This window comes from Gavia stellata, chromosome 29, assembly GCF_030936135.1.
Source record: "Gavia stellata isolate bGavSte3 chromosome 29, bGavSte3.hap2, whole genome shotgun sequence".
NCBI classification, from domain to species: Eukaryota; Metazoa; Chordata; class Aves; order Gaviiformes; family Gaviidae; genus Gavia; species Gavia stellata.
In genome coordinates, this window is record NC_082622.1 from 3,100,796 (window position 1) to 3,127,473 (window position 26,678).

The following is a 26,678-nucleotide window of genomic DNA, read 5'->3' on the forward strand; positions in this document are numbered from 1 at the left end:
CACTCCCTGCGTGGTACAGAAAGCCCTACCATTTTCCCCTACCACGATTAATAGGATTTTTAAAGCTGTTCCCTCTCTGGGAGGGGAAAAAAACCGCAGGTACAAAGGGCAGTGCCGATCTGATGGCTTCTGGTACTGAGCACAAAGAAATCCAACCCAAAAGGTTGGACTTTGCTTTGTGGGAGCGAGGCGGTGCAGGGATGTCGGCGTGAGCTTAGCTCGTAGAGGAGCAGCCGTGCTACTGTCCCCGTCCCCGGGAGCCCCAGCCGTCAGACCAGCAAGGGGGAAACTGAGGCAGCGTTTAGGAGCTCCAGGAGGGCCAGTTCGCCTGCCCGAGAGGGTGCTTGGGCACAGGCGTGAGGGCAGAGACGTCTGTGGTGGGATGGTCCCTTCTCCATCACCCCCAGCACCCATGGTGGGGAGGGAGCTGCAGCCGGCGGCCCAGTGTCACGCGCTGTTTGCTCCTTCCGCAGGCTGCTGCCCGCACGGACGTCCTGCCTGCCCTCCTGCCCGCGCCGTGGGCCATGTCGTCCTCCGACGAGGAGACCCTCAGCGAGCGGTCGTGCCGGAGTGAGCGGTCGTGCCGGAGCGAGCGCTCCTACCGCAGCGAGCGCTCAGGCAGCCTCTCCCCCTGCCCCCCCGGGGACACCTTGCCCTGGAATTTACCCCTCCACGAGCAGAGGAAGCGGAAGAGCCAGGACTCGGTGCTGGACCCGGCCGAGAGGGCTGTCGTCAGGGTCGCAGGTAAGGTAGCGCCCTGTTCTGCAGTGGGTTCCCCCAGGGACGGGGAGAAGGGGGTCCCCGGGCTCCCCCCGCGGTGACTGAGATGCTCTCGGGGCTGTCCCCGTCCGCCGCTGCTCCCCAGGGAGCCTGGGGGTGGATGGGATGGGGAGGGAGGGATGGATGTGGCCTTTGGTGGCCGAGGGCCGGGGTGGCAGTTCGGCTCTGAGATGGCTTTGTCCTGCCCAGGCAGGGCTCGCCACGGGTTGGGTGTCGGGTTGGTCATACCCTCAGCACGCCGGGGTTAAGGGATGACTGGGCACCTCCAACGCTTGGGTTGGGTGACATTAAAATGTCTAATTAAGGACTAAATAGCTCCTTGCTGGAACAATGCCCTTGGCCAGGCTCCGGGGAGGAATTTGCCCTGGGAGGTTTGTGATTCCCCCACGGCTGATGGAGCCGGGGCTGTGCCTTTGCCGTGGTGGTGCCCATTGGCAGCCTCATCATTGTGGTCATCGGGACGCCCCGGGGTCCCTGTGCTGCTGTGTCGTGGAAGGGACTCTGCCCCATGTCTCCCCTTGCCTGCAGCGCCGCTGCCATGCCCGCTGGCTGCTGTCACACTCCGAGGGAAGGGACGGGGACGGGAAGGAGAAACAAAGGCAGGGATGGACCCACCATGGCTGATGGCTCCTTCTCCAAGTGCCGGTTGATGGGGCCGGTGGGGACCCCAGTCCGGGGCCACCGGGGAGGGAGGATGGAGGGAGGGTGGAGGAGCTTTGCTCAAGGTGGTGGCCTCGAGCACCGAAGTTGGGATTTGCTTCTTCACCTGGACAAATGGCTGTTGGGGGCTTTGATCCATGGCTGCTGGAGCAAATGGGGACTTGGGGCCGTGCCGAGGGGTCCCCGCCGAGCCTTGGCCGGGCTGTTCCCGGCTGCTGCCCCAAGGGAACCCCAGGGCCCCAGCTTTCATCTTGCTGGTGGAGGCGTGCACGAGGGTGACGAGCTCCCGAGGCACCTGCTCTGCCCTGCCAGCCCCCGCCAGCCCCCAGCCGATGGGCAAAACAGCCCCGGTGCTGGGCTCAGCGCCCGAAGGTCCCTGAGCGCCGTGGGGACTCAGACTGGGAGCACTGGGAGCTCCCCAGCCACCATGTGTCTGCAGCACTCGGCACATGGGCAGATCCCACCGGGGCAGGAGCTGTAGCGGGATCGCGGCTGCCTGCCCTCCCTGCCTGCCCTCCCTGCCTGCCCTCCCTGCCTGCCCCGCGCGGGCACGGCGCGGTGCGTGCAGCTCCGGCTGTGCCGCGGTGCCGCTCGGGCGGGTTGTGCCGTGCCGGCTCGCGGGCGTCTCAGGGCAGGAAGAACCAGTTGATTCAAATGATGGTTCTCAAAAACGTGCTGTCTGGGGCTGGGGGAAGCAAATGCGCAGGGTGCGGCCGGCCCTGCCCCAAACGCCAGCACCGCCGAGGCTAGGAGATGCCCGGGCTGCCGGGGCCCCACCATACCCATCACCGCTCATGGACCGGCTCTGCCCCAAAAACCCCATCCTGCTGGGTGCTGAGCACCCTCCCACTCCCTGGGGCCGGACCCTATCGGGGCACAGCCATTTCCCCAGCTGCCTTTCTCCTCGCCTGCCCGGGATGCCGAGCGCTTGTTGTCACGCTGGCTGGATCCAGCGCATGATTAAAGGCAGGGGGGTGTCACAAAATCCGGTCTCATGCAGATTCCCCATTAAAAATAATTCGCGAGGTGCAGCTAGACAGTGCTGAGCTGGGAAGAAAGAGTTTGGAGACAGTTTTGTGTCACCAGGTTTGAAAATGAGCTGAAATATTGATTCAGATCCTTGCATTATTCAGCGGGACTGTCTGCAGCACGCCGGCTGCCCCGGTGTCCGTCCCCGCCGTGGGGCTCGGGGACCAGGCTAGGTTGGGGACTGGGGACGGTGGTTGGCGGGATGTGCCCGGGGGGCTGGCACCTCTCGGTGTGCCTGGGGAGGGGGACAGGGCTCAGCTCACCGGGACCCCCGGGAAGGGACACCAGGGAGCCAGCACAGTGGCCAGGACAGAGCCCGGGCATCGTGTGGGGCCGGGGAGCCCCGTGCCGCGCCCGGCCGTGGTCCTTGCAGAAACGGCGCAGGAGTGTTAGCACCTCGGTGGTTTTGGGGGGACACATGGATCTGGGGTGCTCTTCCTCCTCGCTGTCCACGGGGTCCGATGGTCTCTGCATCCCTTCTGGCCATCAGAGCCAAGGAAAGGAGGACGCGGCCGTGCCCGGGGAGGGGACGCGCCAGCGAGGACCTCGCGGGAGGTGCTGGTGCTGTGGCATGGGGGGGCTGGGACACGCTGCTCCCCCCTGGGCTGTCTGTGCCCCCGGTACCTCAGGAGCCGGGCCAGGTCCCCAGGCAGCCTCTGGAGCCGTTCCCTGCTTTGCTGGCGTCTCCCTGGAAGGTGGTGGCGGAGAGGGAGTGGGACGGGGGGGGGTCAGGGTCCGACCCTTGGCCCCGCGTCGCTCTGTCTCGCTCCAGCCACTTGGCAGAGGGTGGTGGCCGGGGGGGGAGTGTTTTTGGAAGAAAAGGCTCTTTCATCCTCAACCTGTTTGCACTTGATCCTGCCCGGGGTCACGGTCTGCTGGCAGGGTGCTGGGGTGGTGCTGGGGGCGAGGGGCTGGGGGGAACAAGGGTGCGAGGGGTGAGCGGGGGACAGGGGCGGCGAGCAGGGGTGGTGGGAGAGGCGCCGCGGGGGCTTTCCAAGGGTTGTGCTTCATCTGTTTGAAAAGGCTCCTGGGAGTCCTTTGTCACTCGGGAGCGTCACCCGGGCCACTGGCAGAGGCAGTGCCTTGGCTGAGCGGAGGGCGATGTGCCGGCACAGCATCCGCGGGGACGTGGGAACAAACCTCCTTATTCTCCGCTGCCTTGGGAGCAGCAAACCCGCCCGCATGTAGGGACGGGGCAGGTTTCGAGCAGCTTTCCCGGTGCCCAAGGAGGAATTAATAAGTGCCAGCTGGCCGGCGCGGATTTCCCCTTTCCCCGGGAACGCGTTTTCGGGTCAGACGGATGTTGCGAGTGCGGGCACCCCCGCAGGGCTCCGTGCGGGGCAGCTTGGTGGGGGCTCCATGGGCAGAGCCCGAGGAGCCGCGTCCCCCGCGGCCGTGCCGGGTGGGATGGGTGCTCTGCCGCCTGAGGCCGGCTGCCCTGCCTCGGCACCACCGGGCACAAAGGCGGCAGCCGTGCCACGAGGCCGCGACGGTCGCCCGGATGGAAACCCTCCTCCCCACGGAGGCACTGCCGGGGATGCAGCCGGGCACCGGCGTTTGCTGTGGCATTAATTACTCTTCCTAATTAAAGCACCAGGGTGAGGGGGAGATGCCTCGGAAGCCGTGGCGAGGGGGATGATTTGTGTAACCCCCCCCAAGCCGGGGGCTTCGGGAGGAGGAAGAGGAGGAGGAGGATGGTGGTTGTCGCCAGTGGCCCCTCGCCATCCCCCGGAGGGATGCGGGGTGCTGCCCCGCACCACCCCAGGGTGCTGCTGGGGGGGGTCCTGGGTGCTGGTGGGGAGACACACGATGTCTGGGCTGAGCGGGATGGGGCTTTTCTCGTTGCCATGGTTACCCAGCTGGCAGAGCCTGGCCCTCCGGTTGCCATGGCAACGGCGCAGCCGGGTGAAAAAGCAACATCTTGCGGTGGCCAAAAAAGGCCGAGATTTGCCCCAACGGGGCGGGGGGGGGCAGGGCTGCCCGGGGGGGCTGCATCCGGCCCTGGGCCGTGCTGGGGGGGTGTCCCGTGGGCTGAGGGGGGGGGGGGGGGTGTTGGGGGGCCGGGGGTGTCCCCTGGGCTGGGGGCAGCCACCCTCGTGCCCCCGTAATCCGGAACCGCCGGGAGGGCTGGGGTTTGGGGGGCTGAGTGGGGTTTCTGGTGGATACGGGGGTGCCGGACAGGTTTGGCTCTGCACCCCATCCCCATTTCCCCATGGGGTTCGCCCCTGGCCCCACTGTGCCCCTCGGTGGGGTCTTCCCACCCCTTCCAAAGCCCCTCAGGTGATGCTGAGGGACCCCCCTATTCCCCCCCAGCCCCCCCAAACAATGCCGAGGGGGCTGGCTCTCTCTGTGCATCTCCTGCACCCCATTCCCAGCCCGGCAGGAGGTTGTGGGGACAGGAGCTGTGGCACTCGGTGGCAGCGGGGACAGACCCCGACCCAGGAGACCCGGAGGCGGGAGCCTGAGCCCCCCCAGCCGCGCTGGGAAAACACCCCGGGGGAAAAATCCCTGCCAAAATCAGCCTGAAATAAAAGGAGGATTTGCAAAGCCGGAGCAGGGGGTCCCCCCCGTGCACCCCGTCCCCAGCAGCGTTGGACCCATCCCAGCCTTCGCCCGCAGAAGGTGCCAGGTTAAGAGACCCCGTGGGGCTATTTTGATGGGGGTCTGATAGTGTTCAGCACCCCACAGGTGAAAAATGAGGCTGGGGCAATGTGGGGCTGCCCTTGTTCACAGCCTCCAGCCGGGGTCACTGCCCGGGGGACCCCCCCGGGGCCGACAGCCCCCCCCAGCTGCTCCCGCGCTGGCGGCAGGCGTGGGGTGCGCAGCCCCGGTGTTTGGTGTTGGGGTCTGCAGCGGCCGCCCGCCTGGCTGGCCTCGGGTGCGGGGCGGGAGCACGGCCCCCAGTGCTGGTGGGCAGCGGGGCTGGGGGCAGCCGAGATGCTCCCCGGCTTGGGTGCACTGGGGAGCACTGGGAGGTGCTGGGATGCACTGGGAAGCAGTGCTCTGGGCTCACAGGAATGCACTGGGAAGCAGTGGTCTGGGCTCACAGGGATGCACTGGGAAGCAGTGGTCTGGGCTCACAGGGATGCACTGGGATGCAGTGGTCTGGGCTCACAGGGATGCGCTGGGTTGCAGTGCTCTGGGAGGACTGGGATGCAGTGTCCTGGGCTCAGTGGGATGCACTGGGATGCTGTGCTTTGGGAGCACTGGGCTGCACTGGGCTGCAGTGCTCTGGGCTCACTCAGATGCAGTGCCCTGGGCTCACTGGGCTGCAGCGCTTTGGCCTTACTGGGCTGCAGCGCTCTGGACTCACTGGGATGCACTGGGAGTGCTCCGGGTGCACTGGGATGCACTGGGAGTGCTGTGGGCTCACTGGGATGCACTGGGCTGCAGCGCTCTGGGCTCACTGGGATGCACTGGGAGTGCTCTGGGCTGCACTGGGCTGCAGCGCTCTGGGAGCACTGGGATGCACTGGGAGTGCTGTGGGCTCACTGGGCTGCACTGGGCTGCAGCGCTCTGGGCTCACTGGGATGCACTGGGAGTGCTGTGGGCTCACTGGGCTGCACTGGGCTGCAGCGCTCCGGGCGCACTGGGATGAACTGGGAGTGCTGTGGGCTCACTGGGCTGCACTGGGCTGCAGCGCTCTGGGCTCACTGGGATGCACTGGGAGTGCTGTGGGCTCACTGGGCTGCACTGGGCTGCAGCGCTCCGGGTGCACTGGGATGAACTGGGAGTGCTGTGGGCTCACTGGGCTGCACTGGGCTGCAGCGCTCTGGGCTCACTGGGATGCACTGGGAGTGCTGTGGGCTCACTGGGCTGCACTGGGCTGCAGCGCTCCGGGTGCACTGGGATGAACTGGGAGTGCTGTGGGCTCACTGGGCTGCACTGGGCTGCAGCGCTCTGGGCTCACTGGGATGCACTGGGAGTGCTGTGGGCTCACTGGGCTGCACTGGGCTGCAGCGCTCTGGGCTCACTGGGATGCACTGGGAGTGCTGTGGGCTCACTGGGATGCACTGGGCTGCAGTGCTCTGGGCTCACTGGGATGCACTGGGAGTGCTGTGGGCTCACTGGGATGCACTGGGCTGCAGTGCTCTGGGCTCACTGGGATGCACTGGGAGTGCTGTGGGCTCACTGGGATGCACTGGGCTGCAGTGCTCTGGGCTCACTGGGATGCACTGGGAGTGCTGTGGGCTCACTGGGCTGCACTGGGCTGCAGTACTCTGGGCTCACTGGGCTGCAGCGCTCCGGGCGCACTGGGAGGCGCTGGGGGCACTGGTCGCTACCGCGAGCCCCGGGAGGCAGCGCGGCGCCAGGCGGCAGTGATGGCGCTGGGAGGCGGTCGCGGCCCTGGGAGGCCCCGGCGTCGCGGGTGGCCCCGCCTGGGCGGTGTCACCTCCCGGTGTCGCCCCGGGGGGGGCCCCGGTGGCTCCCGCCCCTCCCGCCCGGGGCTGCCCTGCGCCGCCGCCAGGGGTCGCGCCGGGCCCGGGGCGGGTGTCAGGGGGCGGGGCCGAAGTCGGGGGGCGGGACCGGGGCAAGGGGCGGAGCCGATGTTAGGGGCGGGGCCTCGGGGGCGTGCCCGTCGGTCGTGGGCGGGGCCGCCGGTCGGGCGGCGGCGCGGGCGGAAGCGGTCTGGGCGCAGACCGGCCCTGGCCGCCGCGCCGGCAGCTGCACCGAGGCCGCCGGCACAAAGGCCGCCATGGCCGGGTACGTGCCGGGGCTGCTCCCGGCCAACCGCAGCCAGGAGAAGGAGTTCGTCCAGGCCTACGAGGACGTGCTGGAGCGCTACAAAGGTACGGCGGCCGGCGGGGCCCGCTGTGGGGCCTGGAGCGCGGCGGGGCCGCCCCGCCGGGGCTGAGCCGGCGCCGTCCCCGTGCCCCCGGCCGGGGCTCTGGGGGTTCCGGCCTCCTCGCTGCGGGCGTCCCCGTGCGCCCTGCTTGGGCGGGACGGTTGGGGTGAGCGTTCCCGGGGTCCCCGGTGTCCCCTGCGTGGGGTGCCCGGGGTCCCCGGTGTCCCCGGTGTCCCCTGCGTGGGGTGCCCGGGAGAGCTCAGCGTCCCTTCGTGGGGTGCCTGGGGTCCCCGGGGTCCCCTGCGTGGGGTACTCAAGGGGTGAGTGTCCCCTGCGTGGGGTGCCCGGGGTCCCCGGTGTCCCCTGCGTGGGGTGCCCGGGGTCCCCGGTGTCCCCGGTGTCCCCTGCGTGGGGTGCCCGGGAGAGCTCAGCGTCCCTTCGTGGGGTGCCTGGGGTCCCCGGGGTCCCCTGCGTGGGGTACTCAAGGGGTGAGTGTCCCCTGCGTGGGGTGCCCGGGGTCCCCGGTGTCCCCTGCGTGGGGTGCCCGGGGGAGCTCAGCGTCCCTTCGTGGGGTGCCTGGGGTCCCCGGGGTCCCCTGCGTGGGGTGCCCAAGGGGAGAGTGTCCCAGGTGTCCCCTGCATGGGGTGCCCGGGGTCCGGGTGTCCCTGCGTCTGAACTTCGTGGGGTGCCCAAGGGATGAGTGGCTCTGGTGTCCCCTCTGTGGGATGGCTGGGGTCCCTGTGTCCCCTCTGTGGGCTGCCCGGGGGCTCCCTGTCCCTGTCTGGGGTTCCTGGAATCCTGGGGTGCCTGTGTTCGGTGCCCAGGGGCCCAGTGTCCCTGCATGGGGTTCCTGGGATTCTGGGGTCCCAGTGTGGGGTGCCCAGCATCCCAGCACCCCGCCTTGCTACTCAGAGCACAGCAACATCCATCATCCCTCTACCCTTGCCCCGGCGTGGCGTAAGGTACGTGGGGACCCCCCGTCCCCCATCCGCGCTCCGGCTGCCCCGTGTTCCCGTAGCCCGCCCCGGGGCTGAGCTCCCTCTCCCCGCGCCGTGGCGGGGCAGGGACGAAGGGCCGACGCGCTCCCCAGGCCGCCGTGTCGGCGGCTGTGCCGGTGTCGGTACCGGCAGTGAGTGTGCAGTTTTGCTGTCGGTGGCTCGTCTCCGGGAGTTGCGTGCGTTTCCATTCCTCTTATTATTATTATTTTTATTTTTTTTCTCCTTGCTGCAGAGATAGACTTGTCTTGGAGCCCAGATTTCAGCCCCACAGGGCTCCTTGCGCTCTGTTTTGTAAGTTTAGCAGCCAAGTCTCTTTAAAATGCGGATGGCCGAGTCGAGAGGAGCCAGGCGCTCGCGGCGCCCGTTTCCTTTTCCTTTCTGCCTGCAGAGAAAGGGGAATAATGGATTCCCCGGCTCCCCGATTCAGGGGGTGCCACTCAGACCTCCCAGAGGTGGGAGAAATGCGCAGCCTCGCTCTGCTTTCACAGGGAGCAGGGAATAAAAGCCTCTCCGGGTGCCTTGGAAAGGCGCTGGATAACGTGACTCGGGCTCGTCCAAGTACCTGACAAACTTTTATTAATAAAAAGCCCCTTTGATGTAGTTAGGTTCAGCGTGGAGACGCAGAGGAAACGGTGCGGTGGATGCCAGCAGCTGGCATGGAAAGAGCTGTCGTTTGCATCGGTTTTGCTTTGTTCCAAAAAAGAAATTGAAATTACAGTGCCTGTCCGTGCCGGTCCAGCTGGAGCATCGCCGGCCGGCCGTGCCGGGCTGGGCTCCCCCCTCGCCCGCCCCGTGCTCCGGCTGTCAACGCCTTCGCTGAGCGGCTGGGTTCCCCCGGGAAGGAGGGCTTCTTAGGTAATACCGCGTTTCTACTCCGCGTTATGGTAGAAAGCTGGTAGTCGCTTGGAAATACCCTGCTGGGTGTTGTTTGATCTTGTTTGTGGTGCCTGTTTGGTGCAGGGGAAACGAGTGTTTATACTGTATAAAAGCTTTCCTCTTTGCCTTCGACCCCTTCCCAGCTCCCCGCCTCTCCCGGGACGTCCCACCCGCCCTGCAAGGGCTGGGTGGGAGCCTCCAGTTTGGGTTGTTCGGCTCCGAGCTGGTGGACGTGTTGTCTCTTCTCTGCTTTCCCCCATCGCAGCTCCTGAAAACGGTTCAGTTTTTCCTGTCCGGAACAAGTTTTCCACTGGCTTTTTCCCTCCCCCTCTTAATCCTGCAAAAATGGAGAGTTTTCACTGAAATGTGACTGCTGGGGGCCGAGCCGCGTGGGGAGACCCGTGGGGTCGGTGCCTGGCTCGTGGTGGCCACCCCATACCGGCCGCATCCGGGCCCCGGCACTGCTGGCACCGGCTCGCATCGTCGGAGGGCAAGGAGGACGCTTGGCGCTGCCGAAACTGGGAGCCGTGGGGAGATTGCAAATGCCTCCCTGCATTTCTGTTAGACAGCACCACTCTATTTCTAATAGAAAATAGCCTAAAAAACCTAAGCTGAGCAGAGGGGCCTCCACCGCCGAGCAAGCCGGGGCAGGTCTGGAGGCAGGGGGGTTGGCGGCGTGGGAAGGGTCCCGGAGCCGGCGCAGCGAGCTTTGAATCCTGCCTTTCTCTGACGAGCAGGGGTTAACCAGCTGGCAGATCCCCGAGATTTCTTTCTTTATAAAAACTCCCACCTTAGGCAGAGGAGAGCTGCCTGCGCGGAGGGGCCGGGGTGCCGGGTAGGTGTGCCGCATCGCTGCGGCGCCGGTGCTCGCCGGGGTGCTCCTGCTCCCAGGCGTGCTGGGGGAGGAGGTTTGCATCAGCGCCGCGAGCTGGTGTGGGTGCTGCGGGGGCACCCATCCCTGCTGCTGTCGGACTCGGTACTGGGTGCTGCGTGATGCTGCGCCCCGGTCCCAAGGGGGTTGGTTGAGCAAGGGGATGGGGCTCAAGGGGGGGATTTGGGGGGGTGTAGGCTCTGGTGCCAGCTCGCAGTGCTTGGAGCATGGCAGAGCTGCTCTGATCGTGGCTTCCTTCAGCTGCTGGCATCCTTGGGGGGCGCAGCACCCTCCGGGCTGTGCTGTCCCAAAGAACGCCCGGCACCTGCAGCTGGAAGATCTCCACCACCAAGACCTTCACCAGTCTGGCCCAGTTGAAAGCCAGCGGGCCAGTTTCCCAGGGCTGTGCCGGGGAGGCATGGCGTGGGGCGGCTTCCAGCCTCTCTTGCCTCATCGCTGGATCGTGGTGCCGCAGCACATGCCGGGACGTGCAGCGCCGCTGCCGTGGGTGCCGGTGAGAATGACGGTGGCAGCGTGGGGTGTGACGGCGGAGCTTTCGGGGGCTGCTCTGGATGCTGCCGCCGCTCAGAGGGGTCTGGGCAGGAAGAGAAGCCCTGGTCCGTCCTCCCACGGGCGCACGGCACGCTGAGTGGGTCTCAGCATCCGAGGGCTGCTCTCCATTCCCATGGCGCATGCCTTCCATTGTGTTTTGGGGGATGCTGACCCTCGCTGTCCCCTCGGGAAAGCGAGAGCCGGCATGTGGCTCTGTGCTGTGGCAGTGCAAGGGTGCAGGCAGTGCTGCCGGGCTCCACTCAGAGCACAGGTCACGCTTTCTCTGTTCAGAGCTCTGTAAACATTAACTAATCAATCTTGGTGAAATCCTTTCTTTTCGATAATTAACCCTTTTCGTGATCGGGGTTAGAAACCTGGAGCTGTAGCGTCCGAGAAGCCCTTTCCCAGCCCCGGTGCTGTCTCTGCCTGCTCCGTGGTGCCCGGCACGTGGCTTGGCTTGTTTGAACTGGGGCAGCATAGGATGGCTTGTCACGTTGTCCGCCTAACCTGGCTCTTGTTAGGGAAGGGACGACCTTCCCAGGGACTGGAGGAGAGCCCGGGGCGGGCAAAAGAGGTGTGGGACCCTTGTACAAATGAACCAGAGCATGTTGGACCCCTCCTCGGGGGGCTGGAGCCTTCCAGGTGGTGGGCAGCAGTCCTGGCCCTGCCTGTCCATGAAGAAACTCTTTTTTTTTTCACTTGTCTTGTCTTCTGCTATAAGAAATACAACTAGAGGTGTCTGGACCCCAGCACTGGGGTCTCGGGGCTTGAAGACCCCTTGCTGCGGGTGCCCGATTGCTGCAGCCGAGCGGCTGTGCCAGCCTGGCAGCACGCGGCCGGCTCTCGACGTGGGGCTGCCGCCGCTGGGATTTCATTGCACAAGGATAACATCGTTCCTGGGTGGCACTGAGCGGGCTGCACGAGGCCTCTGCGAATCTGCTAGAGCGCTGACGGGACCTGTGGCGTGGCGGTGACTCCTTGCTGGGGGGGAGGAAGCCCTGCTTCCTCTTCATCGCCCGGGAGGAGGGGTGGCTGAGTGCTGCGTCGGAGTGGAGAGTCCCTGGCAGGGGGAAGATGGGCTGGAAGCCATCGGGCTTTCCACCATCGGTCTGGATAATGCTGATTTCTTTTTTTTGGGATGCATGTGGAAGTCACCGGCTTCCCTGGTACGGGGTGGGGGGCAGAGGGCAGAGATTGAGGGGGTCTCAAGAAGGTGGCAGGAGCCTTGGGCCGCCCCCAGGGATGGCCGGACCTGGGTGTCCGAGGTGGAGCCTGAGCGTGCGGTGGAAGGTGCCGTTTTGCTCGTGTTTGTTTTGGCCAACAGGGAAATGAAGTTGGTGGTTTTTCAGGTGAGAGGATCCACCCCGCCTCGCCCGGCCAGCTTTCTGCTGCCTTCGCGGTGGAGTCATCGCCATCCCAAGCACCCGACGGTGCCTCCCAGGCTGGGCTCGCCTCGCCAAGAGGCGCGTGCCTCTCCCCCCAGCCCGCCAGCATCCCCGGTCACAAAATCCGCGGAAGTGATTGCAATTTGCCATCGTCGTCCTGGCACCCCGCTAATGAACCAGGACCGTGGCTGAGCCCTGCTCGCGGGTCCTGGGACTGTTGGCTGCTTCTCCTCATTTCCACGTCCTTCTGGTCCAGACAGAAAAGCCCCCGGGGAGGCTGGGACGGTGGGTGCCCGTGCAAGGTGGCCGCATCCGCGGTACCTGTCTGGCATGGGCACCAGGACACAGCGTGACTCCCGCCGGTGTACGGTGCTGCGCCGGCAGCGAGTGCCGGAAAGCTTTGATCTTGTTTCAGCAGCCAGCTCACCGCGAGCGGAGCGTTTGGAAAGGGCTCGCGCTGTTCTCTCGCTCCTCTTCTCAGCACTGCCTGCACGCATTCCCGTCGGAGTCTTTTCCTTCCCGGCTCACGCTTCGGGGCGAGACCGGAGTCTTTGACCTCCGTCTGCTGGTTTCTGGCCAACCTCCTTTCCAGGCTCGTCTCGCTTGTGTCAGCTAAGTTTAGACTGCTCTGGACATACCGTGGCTGATGCCAGCGGCAAGAAACCTCCCAGAGGGAAGTAGAAAAAGAGGTTTTATTTAAATTTAAAGTGTCTTAACACCGTTGTTTGAATACCAGGGTGATAAGTCCCTTTATATGCACCTAAACCAGATAAATCCAGGCTGTGGAAGCAGCAGGGGACTTCAGTTTCCAGTTTCTCCTGTCTCGGTGCAGTAAGAGGCTGCACCAGCCCTCGGGGTGGGTGTGAAGCAGCTCCTCCGTGCTGAGGCTGTTGGTGCCCCTGGACAGGGCGAGGACGAGCGGCAGCAGAAGGAGGAGGAAGGATGCTGATAAAGCCATTTTTTGCCCCGTCTCTCCTGCACGGAGGGGCTGGGAGCCCTTCCCGGGCCATGGGCTCAGCCCCGCTGCTGCGGCTGAGCTCGTTCCTGCACGGGGCAGTGTTTTGCCGCTGGCTGGAGCACGAGGGCTGGGACAGGCGTGGGGCAGCGGGGAGGATGCACCGCGCGGTGCCGGGAAGCCCTGGGCTCCTCCCAGAGCTCTGCTTGGCCAGGGAAGCCCTGGAAGGAAGGTTTCGGAGAGTGCTTCAATCCCACCCGAGGATGAGCCGCAGGCAGCAGAGTCGGGTGGGTGCTGGGGAGCAGGGCCAGCACCCGGCGTGGGATTTGCGACCGCTCAGCCTTCGGCATTGTGGCGGCTCCAGTTCGAGGAGGGTGACCCGGGCGGTGTCGGTTTGAATCCATCGCCTCTCTGGGAAGCAGAACAAATGCATTCTCATTAATATTCCCTGGGGATGGTTTCCATGAGCAGCCTCTGATGTGTGCCCGTGACGAGGAGCGTGGGCAGGGCTGGCTGATGCCTGGTGCAGGCTCTGCTCACCCCGAGGGGCACAGGGACCGTGGGGGACAACGTTTCTTTGGGGCTGCACTTGTTGGGGTGGGACTGCTCTCCCTGAGCACAAATCCAGCCCTTCCACGCTCCTCCCTGCCGTAGCCCGGGCTCGGTGCTGTGGACGGATCCTGGCAACGCCAGCTGAGTTTTCCAAGGCGGATGAGGCAATCGCTGCCCGTGGGGCGAGGCGGTGCAGGGGTGGGCGTGATGGCACACCTGGGATGGGGATGGTAGCCCACTGTGAGCGGGGCCACGGTGGGACCCCTAATTTCTGGGGCTGGTGGTGGCTGTCACCCACAATGTGCCCCCCGTGCCTGGCACAGCGGTGCAGACCCAGCCTTCGCGGGTCCGTGGGCAGGACCTACAAACCGGCTCCTCTCCGCACCCCGACTGGTTACTCACGCCTCTCCCATCCCGTCGGAGTCTCCGGGTGGGGTGGGAACCAGCGGAGCCGCTGCTGGGTGGCGGTGGGAGAGCAGGGGGTGGAGGCAGGGTGCCGGTCTCCCCGGCACACGGGGAGGTGAGCGGTTTCCTGGCAGCTTTTGCCTGCAGGTGCTGGCCTTGCCGGCAGCGTGGTCCCCGGCCTGGGCGGCCCCCGTCCCGCATCCCCAGCGGCCAGGCTTGCAGCATCCCTGCTGGATGCTGACCTCGAGCTCCCCCTTCTCCTTCCAGACGCTCTTTCTCAAGGCTTGCTGGAAGCTCCAGATTTAACGTCTCAGCCCTGTCCTTGTCAGGGGCGGGGGGGTTGGCTGGGCCCACGGCCGGGGTTTGGGGGTGTTCGGACAGCCTCCATCTCAGAGAGGGAAACCGCTGAGGAGGTCCCCTGCATGGCAGCATTTGCAAAGCACGGAGGATGCTTTCATTGATAAGCCGGGAAGTTTCATTTCCAAGCTCACGTCGTGGTTTTTGTGCATCCGGATGGATCCCACCAGGCTTGGGGGCCAGGGAGGGGGATCCTCCAGCATCCTTCCCGAGGAGGAGATGTGTGGTAGGGCTGGGAGGCCGAGTGATCAGATTTGGTGTATGTCTGGATGCGGACATGGTAAAACAAGTCCTGGGATGTGATCTGAGATGTGTGCCCTGCCTCTGGGTCAGATAAGCCCAGCGATTCCTGGAAGGGGGGAAGTGGGGAGGGCTCTTGGGCAAGATGGTTTGGGAGATTTTGGGCAAGAAGCGGGATGCTGATCCCAGCAGGAGGTCTGGCGGGATGGACTGGGGCTCCCTCTCGCCCTGTTGGAGCAGGCTCTGACGGTGCCCGTGGGAGCCCGGATCCATCGGTACTGGCAGCGGTGAGATGAGTCGGTCTGCAACGAGCGTCTTGTGTTCGTGCCTGATCCTGTAGCCGTGGTCTTGCAGTGCCGGGGGTGCCCCTCTGTCACCCCCCGTTTGTCAGCGACCTGGACCAGTGAGTTCAGGGCGGCTGGCTGGGCGCTGAGAGGGCACAATCATGTTGTTTGTTGTTTCCCTGTGCGTGACATGCTGCATTTCCATTTTTCATTTCCTGTTGGACCCTGTTTCCCTCCGGTGAGTCCAAGCCGGTTGGCGCGGACCGCGGGGCCGGCACTGTGCCTGTGCTGTTTGCAGCGGCTGCCTGCTCTCCCTGCCCTCCTCTGCTTGGACCGAGTATTTTTTACCGATGCCGGGGAAGCTTTGCCAGTCTCCCATGGATGATAGATGCCGTGTTTTGCACCTCTACAGCACCTGCATGGGTCTTTTCCTCTCCCAGCCTCTGCTCTTGCCCACCTTGAGCTCCACTGGGACCCCTGTCCCCCTCCTTGAGCTCTGCTGGGACCCCTGCCCGGGTCGAGGACAGAGCCCTGGCACGGTTGGGGCCAGAGCCAGCTCTGCCCTGTCCTGCTCCCAAGCCCTTGCTCTGCCCTTGCTGCCTCCCGGCCGCCTGCCCCGCTCCTGCCTGGCCATGGAGCTGCACCTCTGCTTCGGTCCCAGTGGGACATTTGTGCTGACTTCTGCTTGTGTTAAATAAGGGTGTAATTTCTGTCTTGGTTTTTATTCATCGCTATTCAGGTCCACATTGGCCTTTCAGAAGTGCTTTTACCAGCAGCTTATTTTTCCCTGCAGGAAACTGTATACAAGGGCTCCCGTGGCAGTGAGATTCGCCTTGACCTTGGGCAGTTTTGCTACAAGAGTCGTCCTGGTAAAACTATCCAGTGGGAGCAACTCCTTTCCATGCGGAGCGGGGCCAGGGAGACTGCGCATGCTGCTGGCAGCTGCCCCGCCAGCTAATTAGCATGAATTAGCAGCCCCTGCACCACCTCCCTGCTTTGAGCACCGGTTGAGAGGAGGATCGCTCCCGCGTGATGCTGGGGACAGCTGGTGTGGCTGTGGCCATCGCCGTGTCCCCGCTGGGGGCTCGTCGGGGCGGTGATGGTGCAGCCATGCCGACGAGGGTCTCCTAAAATAAATGCATCCCACATCCCAGGTTTGCTCCCGCCGCTGCCGTGGGTCACACGTCCGTCCCCTGGCTCTGCCAGCGTCCTTGGCGTGGTGTGAACGGCCTCTGCCCTGGTGATGGTGGGCGAGAGCAGCACGGCCCCCCGCCATCCCCCCCACTCATGCGCACATTGGGGAGCGAGCCCCCCGCCTTGGGGCACTGCCCCGTGGCGGGGGCAGCCATGGCGCAGGAGGTTTAATCGCAGGCAGCTCCAGACGCTGCACGTGGAGGTATTTCATCCTCGCCGGCTGTTTGGGATGCTTCTCGTTCTTGCTGCGCAGGGCAGTTGCCGGGCTGGGAGATGCTGGGATTCCTCGGCCGGCTGGGTGGATGGTGGCCATCCCGGGAGCGGGGGGCTCCCCCCGGCCCCCCGTGCTCTGATTGAGCCAGCTGGAGCCATCCTCCCTGCGCTGGGAATTCCTGGCGTTCCCGGTGGGGAGAGGGAGCCGGGATGCTTGTGGATGGGGTCTGGCGGTGTCAGAGCTGCTTCCCCTTAACCCCCTCGGGACGGGAGGAGGGAAACACCCTGCTCCCCATCGCCGCGGGGTTTGGGGGGCCCGGTGGGTGTTGGGCTGCCTTCCCACACCGCTGACCTGCTTTGGTGTTGGATGGTGCGTGAGGGAGCGGGGCAGGAGGGAGGCTCCGAACCCCCTGCAAGTGTGGGAATGCCCTTATCACCCCGGAGGTACAAAGCCATGGTGGGTGCTGGGGGGAGAGCCGGGGTGCTGGGGGGGCCCGGGCTTGCCCGGGACAGCCACATCTCCCTCCTGCTGCTGGAATTGTGGAGCAGCTGCCTGCTTGCCGTGTCTGGTGGCCATCCCTGGTCTCTCCCCTTTGCTGGGAAGGGGAGGATGGAGATAAATGAAGCGTGGACGTTGGCAGCGCTGCCCGCTCCCCCGCGCTGGGCTCCACTCTCCGTGCCTGCGCGAGGCCAGCGCCGGGCACGGGGGCGATGGAGGGGAAGGAGGTGGTGTCCCCAAACCCCCTCCACGGGGCTGTTCCTCACTGCCTTCTCAGCCCCTTTGTCAGCGAGAAGCAGGGTTTTTTCCTTTTTTCTTTTTTTTTTTTCTTTAGAGGAAAATTCCATTGTGCTATTTTTAGTGGTGACAACTTGGCTTCTTGCAACAACTTTATTCTGCTCCCGGCTCTGCCGGCAGGCGTGGGGCGATGTCTGCGGGAGCGGCCCCGCGATGCCGGGGTGGCAGCCGGGCTGCGGTGTGCTGGCAGGCGAGGGCTGCCACCGCCTGCTGCCGACCAGGCACCTCCGGCTCCGGCCCTGCACGTGAATCCTTGGCGGAGGCCAGCACAGCCCGGCTGTTCCACGTGGCCACTCGCGGGCGTTCGGATCTGCTGCCTCTTCCCGGGATGAATGGGTGCCCATCCCGGCTGCTGTGGACCCACGTGGGCTCGGGCAGCTCCCTTCGGTGGCAGTGGGTCCTCCGGGTGCCACCTCCATCCCACCCGAGCCCGGCGGTGGGTGCGGAGGGCCCCGGTGTAATCGGAGCGTGGCGGGGGGGCACCTCACCACCTGCCCCCGTTTCCCCCTCGGAGCTCCCGGAGCGATTTTGGCTCCTCGCTTCCCAGGCAGACAGCTGTCAGGGGCACAAGCGGCAACTGGCCCATGGGGTTTGCTCCGCTCGCGAAGGAAAGCGATACCCCTGGTGCGCGTCTGTCCCCAGAGAGGTGTCCGTCTGTCCGCAGAGCTGCGGAGGAGCGGGGCCCTGTGCCCCCCTCCCGGGTCGCTTGGATGAGGAAACTGGTTTTATGAACGTTTTTGTGGATAACGTGGGGCAACGCCATGGGATGCTGCTTGCTTTGGGGACGGCTTTTGGGGACGGGGTGCCGCTCCCGCGGCACGCGGTGAAGGAGCTGGGGATTTGTGTGCCGGTACCTGCGGACGAGGGGAATCTCCTCGCCCCAGTGAGACGCAGGGAGCTGCCACCCCTTCTTTCTGGGGGGTGATTTGGCTCCTGCAGCACATCCTCGCTCTGGTTTCTCTCCTTTCCCTCCGGAGAAGCTCAAACTCCATGCGGTGCACCAGGACGGCTCTGCCGGGAGATGCCAGCCATGCTGAAGCCGCGGCGGGCAGGTCCTGCACTATGCGGTGGGTCTTGCTCAAACCGATGGGATCTTTCCGCAGAGGCAGTGGGGTGGTACAGGGAGAGCATCATCTGCCTCCACTACAAGCACATTTCAACACCGCTGATGATGATGGTATTATTATTTATTTGATTTGACAGAAGTCCTGGGACATGCCCTGTGGACACCAGTCCTGCTGAAGGGCAGTGATGGGAGGGGCAGGCGCTCAGATCCCCTTGGATCACTCTGGGCTGGTTCCTGCTGCCAGAAATTCCTTTAAAAGAAGTAAATCTCCTTTTCGGCCTTGTAAGCATCTCGCTGCCGGTGCGGGACGAGCATGTGGTGAGCAGGGGGGCAAAGGCAGGAGGGACCCAGCCCCCGCCTGCTCCTGGGTCTCGCCTGGCCCGTTTTTCCAGCACATTATGGGAATTTTCTGGTGGCTTCTCCCAAGCTGGTGGCCTGGTGTCGGAGTCACTAGGGTGGCTTTTCGCATGAGGGTGGGGACCCTGCGCTCTGCCCACTGACTGCATTTTCCCTGTCCCCTGCCTGCAAGTCTTAAAACCTGTTGGGTTTTTTCCTTCCCCTCCCAATTCCCTCGAACGTGCTCCTTGCTGGAAATATCCGTGGGACATACAATCCCTGAAACATCCGGCGCTGGGGCGGGAGGGGGGGTAAGGGATGCCGGGAGCCCTGATGGTGTGGGGCACTTGCTGGTAGCGCTGGGCTCATTTGCAAAAAGGGGGGTGGCCTCGGCCATGGGAGGTTTTAATGTGCTTCATCAAATAAGGAAACACGAGGGCTGTGCCACAACCAGGATCCTGGGTGGTCAAAGGGCGACGGCGGCGAGGCCAGTGGGGCTGCTGAGCTGGTGCCAGCGGCTGGGGCTCGTGGGCACCCTGATGCCGCCCAGCTGAGGAGCAGGGTGGGCTTGGCTGAAAAATGAACTTGGAGAAGTACAAGAAGTTCCTGGATGGACTCGGCACCCTGAAAGGTATTTCTTACCCTCTGTGGTGTGGATGTGCGGCATGGAGAGAGGCTAAGCCGCTCCCGCCTCGCCTCCTCCGAGGGCTCCAGCAGTGTCTGACCATCTGCCATCGATCGCTGATCGAGGCAAATCGAGTCCCCTGGGACGGCGAGGAGTCGCCGGCTTCCCATGGAGGCAGCCGGGAGGGGTGGTGCTTTCCATGGCTCTGCTTCACTTCCCTCTTTTGTCTTCTATTTGGATTTCGAGCGGTGTGTCTGGGCACAAAGCGAGCGCCGGGGCAGCGGCTAGCCCAGCCCCGTAAGAAACGCAGGGAGGCAGGGGAAGCTGCTTTGCAAATAACTGGAAAAGAATTTGAGCTCAAAATCCTGCTAAAGGGAGAGGAGCCGGCTGCTGCTGCCGTGAATCAGCGGCTGCTCCGGCTCCAGTGAGGGTGTTTTCACCTGCGTGGGTCCCACCAGCCACGGCGTGGGTCCCGCTGGCCGTGGGTGCGCGGTGGCACCCGGGTGCAGATCGGTGCTTCTCCCCCCCGCCCTTCTTTCCAAAACTCTTTCCCAATGCTCTGGCCTCTCCCGCCTCGCAGGCTGTCCCCCGAGAGCCGGCTGTGACACCCGATCGTGCTGGGCCGGCCCCTGGCAGGTGGCTGGAGGCCGGCGGCCGTTGTCCCCGCTGCAGCAGGCAGCGAGCCCGGGCTGCGGGCGCAGGGGCAGCGGGCGAGGAGCAGCTCGGTTTACCTGGCACTCCAGCTACAGCAGGAGGGGATGCGTCCCTTGCTTTTTCCCCCTTTTCTTTCTTTATTTTTTTCCCTCCCTGCTGTTAGAGAAGCTTTTTGCTCTGCGACTCCCAGCCGGCCTCATCCTGCTGCGGACAGCTATTGGGATTCGCCTGCTAGAAGGGAGGCGGAGAGGAAAGCAGAAGGCACCCGGGATGCCATCGCCTGTCATCTAACAACACTCTTATTAACTTGCCCCTTTTTACAGCACTGCCTCGGCACGGCTGGGCTTTACCAGCTGATCCCGCTGTATAACAAAGGTGAATCAATTCAATGTTTAATTTAGCAGGGAGCCAAGGGAGTTGTCACCCGGCCGGCTGGCAGCCTCCCCACCCTCCCGTGCCGCTGCCGCGAAGGGTTAATCCCGCAGCTCTGCGGCTGACAGCTGCCCTGAGTTATCGTGTCCGGGAGTAACATAATTCACTTTCTTATGCTGGCATGGTGTCCATCATAAATTTTTCCTGAGCCTCGCTGCAGCTGGCATGGGGAATCAATGCAAAAGGAGCCCCCGGTCGCCGTGTGCCGGCTGGGTGTGCTGTGCCGGTGGTCGGCTCCGTCCCGATGCTGCGCTCGTCCCCCTTGCCTGCAGCCTCTCGGCAGCCGGAGCACAGACGGGTGCTGGACCTGGGTGCCAGTGACCCCTCTATTTTGGGGCCACTGCTAAAGCACCTGCGCTCGCGCAGGGCGTTTCGGGCTCCATCTCCGGCTGCAGCTCGACATATTCCCGTCCTGCCTGCGAGAATGAGGTGCTGAGCAGCCGAGATGACGTTATGAATAACATTTACAAGGTGACTGGTTGCAGGAGCTGATCTGGCAGCCTTCCCCTCTCCAGGTGCTGCCCAGAGCCCTGCCGGGAACGCTGGCTGCCTGCGCTGGGTCCCGCATCCCGGCACTGACGACACTTTCTCTCTCCGCTCTTGCAGGCCTGTAATGGGAACACGAAAACATGGGTGGTGAGTCCCCAAGAAAGCAAATCTGCAGTTTTTGGTCTGTTTTGCTGCCTCTAGCCCAAGCGATACCGACTTGCTGGCTGTCACCAGCTGTGTTTACCGCAGCCCTTTCCGGCTTTAATTCAGAAAGCGGTGCGGGCAGGGAGATGGAGGAAACGGTGTCGTGGGCAGGGGATGCTCGGGGCAGGCGAGATGGCTCTTTGAGCCGGCACAGCCACCCCTTTCGCACCGCTGGAGTGCTTCCCTGTGCATCCGAGCACAGAAGGGGTGCCCGCCTTTGCGGACGGTTGTGGTTAGCTCTGCCGTGCCCGCTGGCATGGAGACTGCTGTGCCGTGCCCCTTGCTGTTGTGGTTTGGCGTTTGCCGTGTAGCTAAGTGTGCTCTTCAGCGCTGAAAGCAGCCCCAGCCAGCCTGCCCTTGAGCTGCGGGGCTGGACAAAGCTGGAGGAAAGGAAGGTTTTATTGCCGGAGAGGTTTCTTTTCCCTTGTCTCCCCCCATCTCTATTCATCTCCCCAGGGAGGTGGAGGCAGCAGCGGATATTGGAGCTGGGAGCATTTCATATGTAAATGTCTGTGTGTGTAAGTCCAGGCCCCTGACCCCCCGGCACCATGCCAGCATCCATCCCTGTCAGCTCCGCCAGCTCCGGGCGGAGGGCTTGGAGAGCATCCTGGTCCCCTGTGCCCTCCTGGCTGCGATGGAGCTAGGAGGCTCTGCCGGATCCCTGCCTCTGCGCCAGGGACAAAGGATGCTGCTCCGGCACGGACCCTGCCCCAACAGCTGCTGCCCCGGTGGGTTCGGGGTCAACCGGTCTTTCCACACAGTCTCCGTCTTGGGTTTCCCGGGCAAGCAGCCGGCACAGCCCCGAGGTGACAAGAGCCTTGGGCTCTGCTCAGGAAACCCATTTGATTACAAATTTATTGCTGGGTTAATTTTACCAGCGGCACAAGAGTGGCTGGCTTTACTTTCTGAGGAGTTTGTTGTTTACTTGGCAGCCGGATAAAATCCAGCATCTTCTCGGCCTTCTGCCGTGCGTGCCGGCTAATCTCCTGGCTTCATCTGACCTTGTTGGTGCCACATGTTTTCCCCAGGGGAACCGGGCTCAGATTTTCCCTGTGGCCAGGCAGCCGCGAGTGGGTCCGTGCTTCTTCCCACCGCCTCCGCAGCATGTGTGTGCCCAGCTCTGCTGGGCTTCCGATATTAAAAAAGAGGGGTTTTTAGATTTAATGTGCTGGGGGGGATCGGAGCAGGAGGCAGGAGCAGCATCCTGCCCCGGCGCACGCCATGGGGCTGGTACCGGCGCAGTGCTGTGGCTCGTCCCCATGCGCCGCCGTCGCCGTTTGCTTTCGTCCCATCATGTGATGTCTTCCCCGAGGAGCAGCCCGCGCCGGGGCAGCCCAAGGTGGCCGGGCGCGATAAGAGATCCAGGGCCACCATCTGCCCTGGCCACCGCGGGCGGAGGCCCTGGTGGGTTTCGGTTCCTCCGGCACGCGGCTCTCCTGGCCCCATCTCCCTCTGCACGGGGAGGAGGACGCGGCCGGTTGCTCCTGGGGAAGGGTGGGCACCTCTCCTCTGGCACAGCCACCCTGTGAGGTGTCCCCTGGGGAGCACGGCTGGCTGGGGGCCATGCCTGAACTGAGGATCCCCGGTGATTTACAGCTCTCCAACCACAGCCTTGCGGTGCCAGAGATGGTTTTTGCTCCAGAAAGGTCCAGCTCAGCCCTCCTAAGAGCATCTGATGGGCTTGGGCCAGGCTGGTGGGATCCAGCAGATCCGGTGCTTGAATGAAGCAGGCAGAGCGATGTTAGCAACTGGATTATTTCATTTGTTTTTTAATGGGGATTAAGTTTCTCTGTGGGAGAGCGGGTCTCTAGGGAACAGAGGTTCCGGGCTCCTGCCTTCCCCTGTTTGGTTTGTTTGGTTTTTTTTTTAATCCCAAATTCCTCTCTGCTGCTGCACGCCAAGGCTGGCCCAGCCAGGAGCCGGCGGCAGCGGCTGGGATGAAGCATCACTTCAGAGCACGGCACAGCCAGGAATAAAGCCCTGGCTCAGCCCCCGGGTGTGATCCCCGGGAGCATTCACGCTCCGGGTGAGCAACCGTGGAAGGACCAGGGCCGCATCCCGATCCCGGGCAGGCACAGGGTGCTGTGGGGAGGGAGCTCTGGGTGCCCTGCTCCCCAGCCCTGGCTTCCTCAGGGCGTCGGGACCCCCCATCGCCGGTCGAAGGGTGCTGGCGGAGCAGGCTGCCGCCCCTTCGCCCGCCTCCCGCGCGGTGCTAATCTGGTTTCACACTGCTTAGTTTGGGACATCTAATGAGATCAGGGCTCAAGGTTGCCTGCCTGCCCTCCGTTTGCAGGGGAAATGAGAGAATCGGTTGCTTTGCTTCTCTCCAACCTGCATTTCGAAGACGGGGCTTTGCACATCTCCTGTCCGAGCAGGCGGGGGGGTCGCAGGCCCACCGGCGGTCCTCAAGTTGAGCCCTGGGCTGCTTCGTGGGGCACGGCTGGGGGGTTGAAGGCAGCAAAAGTGGGGGGGAGTCAGCTTCCTACCAGCATCTTGGGGTGCACGCTTGGGCTGCGAGCTCCCCGGGCCTTTTCTCGTGCTGTCTTGTGTCGCTGTCTGCAGGGAGCCGGGCGAGGGGGTCCGGAGCTGGGGGGGCTGTTGGTGGGGCCGTGCCCGGGCAGCCCGGTTGGGGGGAGCCCGGCCCTGACACCCCACACGCGTGGCGAGCTGCTGCGTGGAGCCTGTGCAAACACAGCGCCCGAGCGCGCCCCGAACAAAGCGCAGCCAGTTCCCACTAGCCTAACGTTTTCCTATCTCTCCCGCTGCCAAGCAGCCTTCGGTTGGCGTTGGAATAACAAGCCTCTTTGCGGAGACACCAGGCCTTTTGTTAGCCGGTAGAAAAGGAGTTTTGATGCCGGCGATCCCTCCGCCCCCCCCGGCTTTCCTGCTCCGTAAGCCGCTGCTGTGGGAAGTGCAAAGCTTGGCCTTGAGCGACCGACGACGATCCCAGCGCCGCGGCTCCGACCCGGTTCCCCACGGTCCTCCCTGGGACTCGGCTGTGCCGGCGCGCAGCTCCATGCCCCAGCCGGCTGCCGTGCCGCGGGGCCCGGCTCCTCCGAGAGGGGCTGGGGCCTGGGACACCATTTGGGGGATCTTTCCAGGACTTGGGATGTTTACTGGTGCTCAGCCCCTGTGCAGGCAGTGGGTGCAGGATGTGACCAGGACTTGGGCGGCTCTCCGGCACGGGGCTCTGCTGCTCGCCTTTGCTGGGGCTTCCACCAAACCTTGCGGTGGGTTGGGTTTTTTTGGTGTTTGTTATTTTGTTGAGGTTTTGCACAGCTTTGTCTCTGCCGAGGTGCCGTCGGGGTGTGCTGGGAATTACGGAGCGGGTGTTTACCCAGCCACGGAGATGGCGGCTCTGTGGAGGTGTGTGGCATTGTCCCCATGGCCGGAGGGGCAGGGAGGGACCCGGAGATGGCATCGCCTTCCTCCTCCTCCCCCGGCCTGGGAAAGGTGCCACCTCGCTGTGTCAGCACAGGCCCCTGGGAAAAGCCTGCAGACGTGTGTGTCCTCTTGCAGGTGGGTGTGCGAGCAAGCCTTCCTCCGCGCCCAGAGCTGGGATGATGTTGCTCGCTCCCAAAAAGCTGGAGTGTTTTCTGCCGGGAGGCCTTTGCTGTTCTTCCTCCTGTGCATCCCCATCCTCCTCGCCTCCGGCACCGGCTTCACCTCTTCCCTCTCACCCGGCAGCTCCGTGTGAGCTCTCTCCATCGGGAGCTGCCTTCGCTGCTTGGCCGTCTGCCTCCCGACATGCAGCTTTTATCTGTGCCCCGGTACCCCGCCGCTGCCTGTCCCCGTCCCCTGCTCCCTCCTGCCCGTTCCTTGCAGGGCAATACCGCCAAGTCGATGCTGGCTCAGTGGAGTTCGGCGCTTTCCCAGAGCCCGGGCTGCGTGGCCACGAGCTTCACGGCATCATTTAATGAGCAAGCGCGGTACGGCTCCCTGCCAGCGTCCTCGGAGGGGTGACAAACCAGGGGAGGCTTCTGAGAAGTGGGAAGCGATGAAATAATGCCTGAATCACTGCCTCAGCAAAAACCCAACAGCCTCGACAGTCATCTGGGAAGGCTGCTGGGCGGGCGGGTGGATTGATGGAGGTTTTTAACACTGGGAGAGAAGCGGTGAGATCACCCTCGCTACCTCTTCGGCGTGACGTTTCCTGCTGAGAGGGAGGGTTCAAAAGCCCAGGCAGCGTTGGAGAGGGTCTGAATGAGACGTGTCTAGGATGGCATTGCATGCACGTGGCTCGGCAAAGCCACCGGCTGAGTGCGAGGATCTGCTGGGGTCCGTGTTGTGGGAGAGGAGTGGGTCTCGGGTCACTTTGGGGGATGCGTGGAGGGGAGGCAACCTGCCTGCGCTGGGGGCGGCAGGGCCGGCCGTGCTGACGGCTACGGACACCCCAGGGAAAGGTGCTGAATCTGGGGCACCAAAAAGCAAACGCCGCTGAGGAAAGGAGGCTGGAGCTCCATGCCGATGCCCTGGGGATGCCAGCTGCTCTCCTTCCTGCAGGAGCTGCGAGATCCGGGCGAGCACACCTCCCCGCTGGTGCTGCAAAGGGAAATGGTCTCCTTTTGGGTTATTTTGGGGATCCTTGAGGCCCTGGGTCCTCCTGTTGGCTCCGTCCATCCCATCTGAGTCGGTCCCCTTGGATGGCCCCAGTTGGGATGTCACATTCCCGTAGACCCCATAACTGGTGCGCTGGGGGATTTCCACTCCTCCTGCCCGGGAGCAGGAGTTAACGCTGCGCCGCGCTGCTGGGGAATGATTAAGCTGTGAGCAGGTGGCAGTCCAGCTCAGCTGTTTGCTTTGCCGAATGAAAACCGGCAGGAATGATGTTTGCTTCCAGCCTTACCTCGAACCATCTTACCTCTGCCCTCCGCCTCCATCTCCCAGCAGCGAGGTGATCCTCGGGGTCCCGTCCCCTGTGCCCCCCGCCGCCCCAAAGCAGCACCGGTTGCAGGGCGGCAGCTCTGCCGTGGGAAGGGAAGTCTTTTTTTTTTTTTTAAGATATAATTCTTATTTTGGTGCCCAGACGTCTGCTGGAAAGGGGAACATCTCCGCTCTTATCATCAGTGCTTCCTTTCCCTGGTTCCTCGGAGCTCAGATTTTACCGCTGACGGCGGCAGGGGGGTCTGAGGCTCCCCCCGTGCGGCCCCCTTCCCTCTCCCCTTGCTTTGCCACGTCCAACTGACCTTTGGCAGCGTGGGCAGCTCCTCTGCCGGGAGATTTGCTGTTAAATATTCACTTGTGCTGCCCTCTCGGTGCAGACACTGGTCTGGGGAGGGCTGGTGCAGAACGGCCCCCAAACGCCGGGCTGGCCGGGGCTGCCCCCGTTGTTACGGGTGAAGCCCAGCTAAAGCCCCCCCAGTTCCCTGTGCAAACACGGGGTGACGACGGGGCCCCTGGAGCCTCAGCCCTCGCCCAGATGCTTCTCCCAGGCCAAAACCCCTATTTGCACAAAAACCGGTGTTGGGGAGGTTGTTTTTTCCAGGGCCACGAGGAGCGTTGCTGCCTGGGAGGTTTTGTAATCCTAATTTTTCACACCTTTTGCAGCCCTGGGGTTCGGTGGCGATGCCCAGGGGCCGGCGTGGGACCCTGCGGACTTGACCCCATCCCTCCTGGTGGGGCCGCGGCTGCTCCGGGATGATGAAAGGCAGAAGGAAATGTTTAACGCAGGGAATGTGCCTGCTCTGCCAGGAGCCGGAGGCGTGCGGGCAGGGCTCGGCGGCAGGGCCCGCTGCACGGCGAGGGGATCGGTGGCTCTGCCCACACACGCACGGGTGGGTGATTCACTAGTGGGAGGAGAGGATTTTTTATTCGAAGCAGAGGAGCTCGTCTCGCGGGGATGCGCTGGGCAGCGCCGGGAGCCGCGACCTGCCTCGTTCCACCTTGTTTTTAATAGCCCGGATCAGAAGAAACGTCATCTTTGTTCTTGCTTTCCTTTC

The 26,678-nt window shown here is 64.0% G+C and overlaps 1 protein-coding gene across 1 annotated transcript in view; it reads left to right on the plus strand.

The window, feature by feature from the left end:
- The first annotated feature begins 524 nt into the window (after positions 1 to 524).
- MACF1 (microtubule actin crosslinking factor 1) overlaps positions 525 to 26,678 on the plus strand; it is a 147,768-nt gene continuing 121,614 nt past the window's right edge. Inside the window, 1 exon segment of the mRNA XM_059830960.1 lies at positions 525 to 744. Within this exon segment, the coding sequence (XP_059686943.1) occupies positions 525 to 744 (220 nt within the window).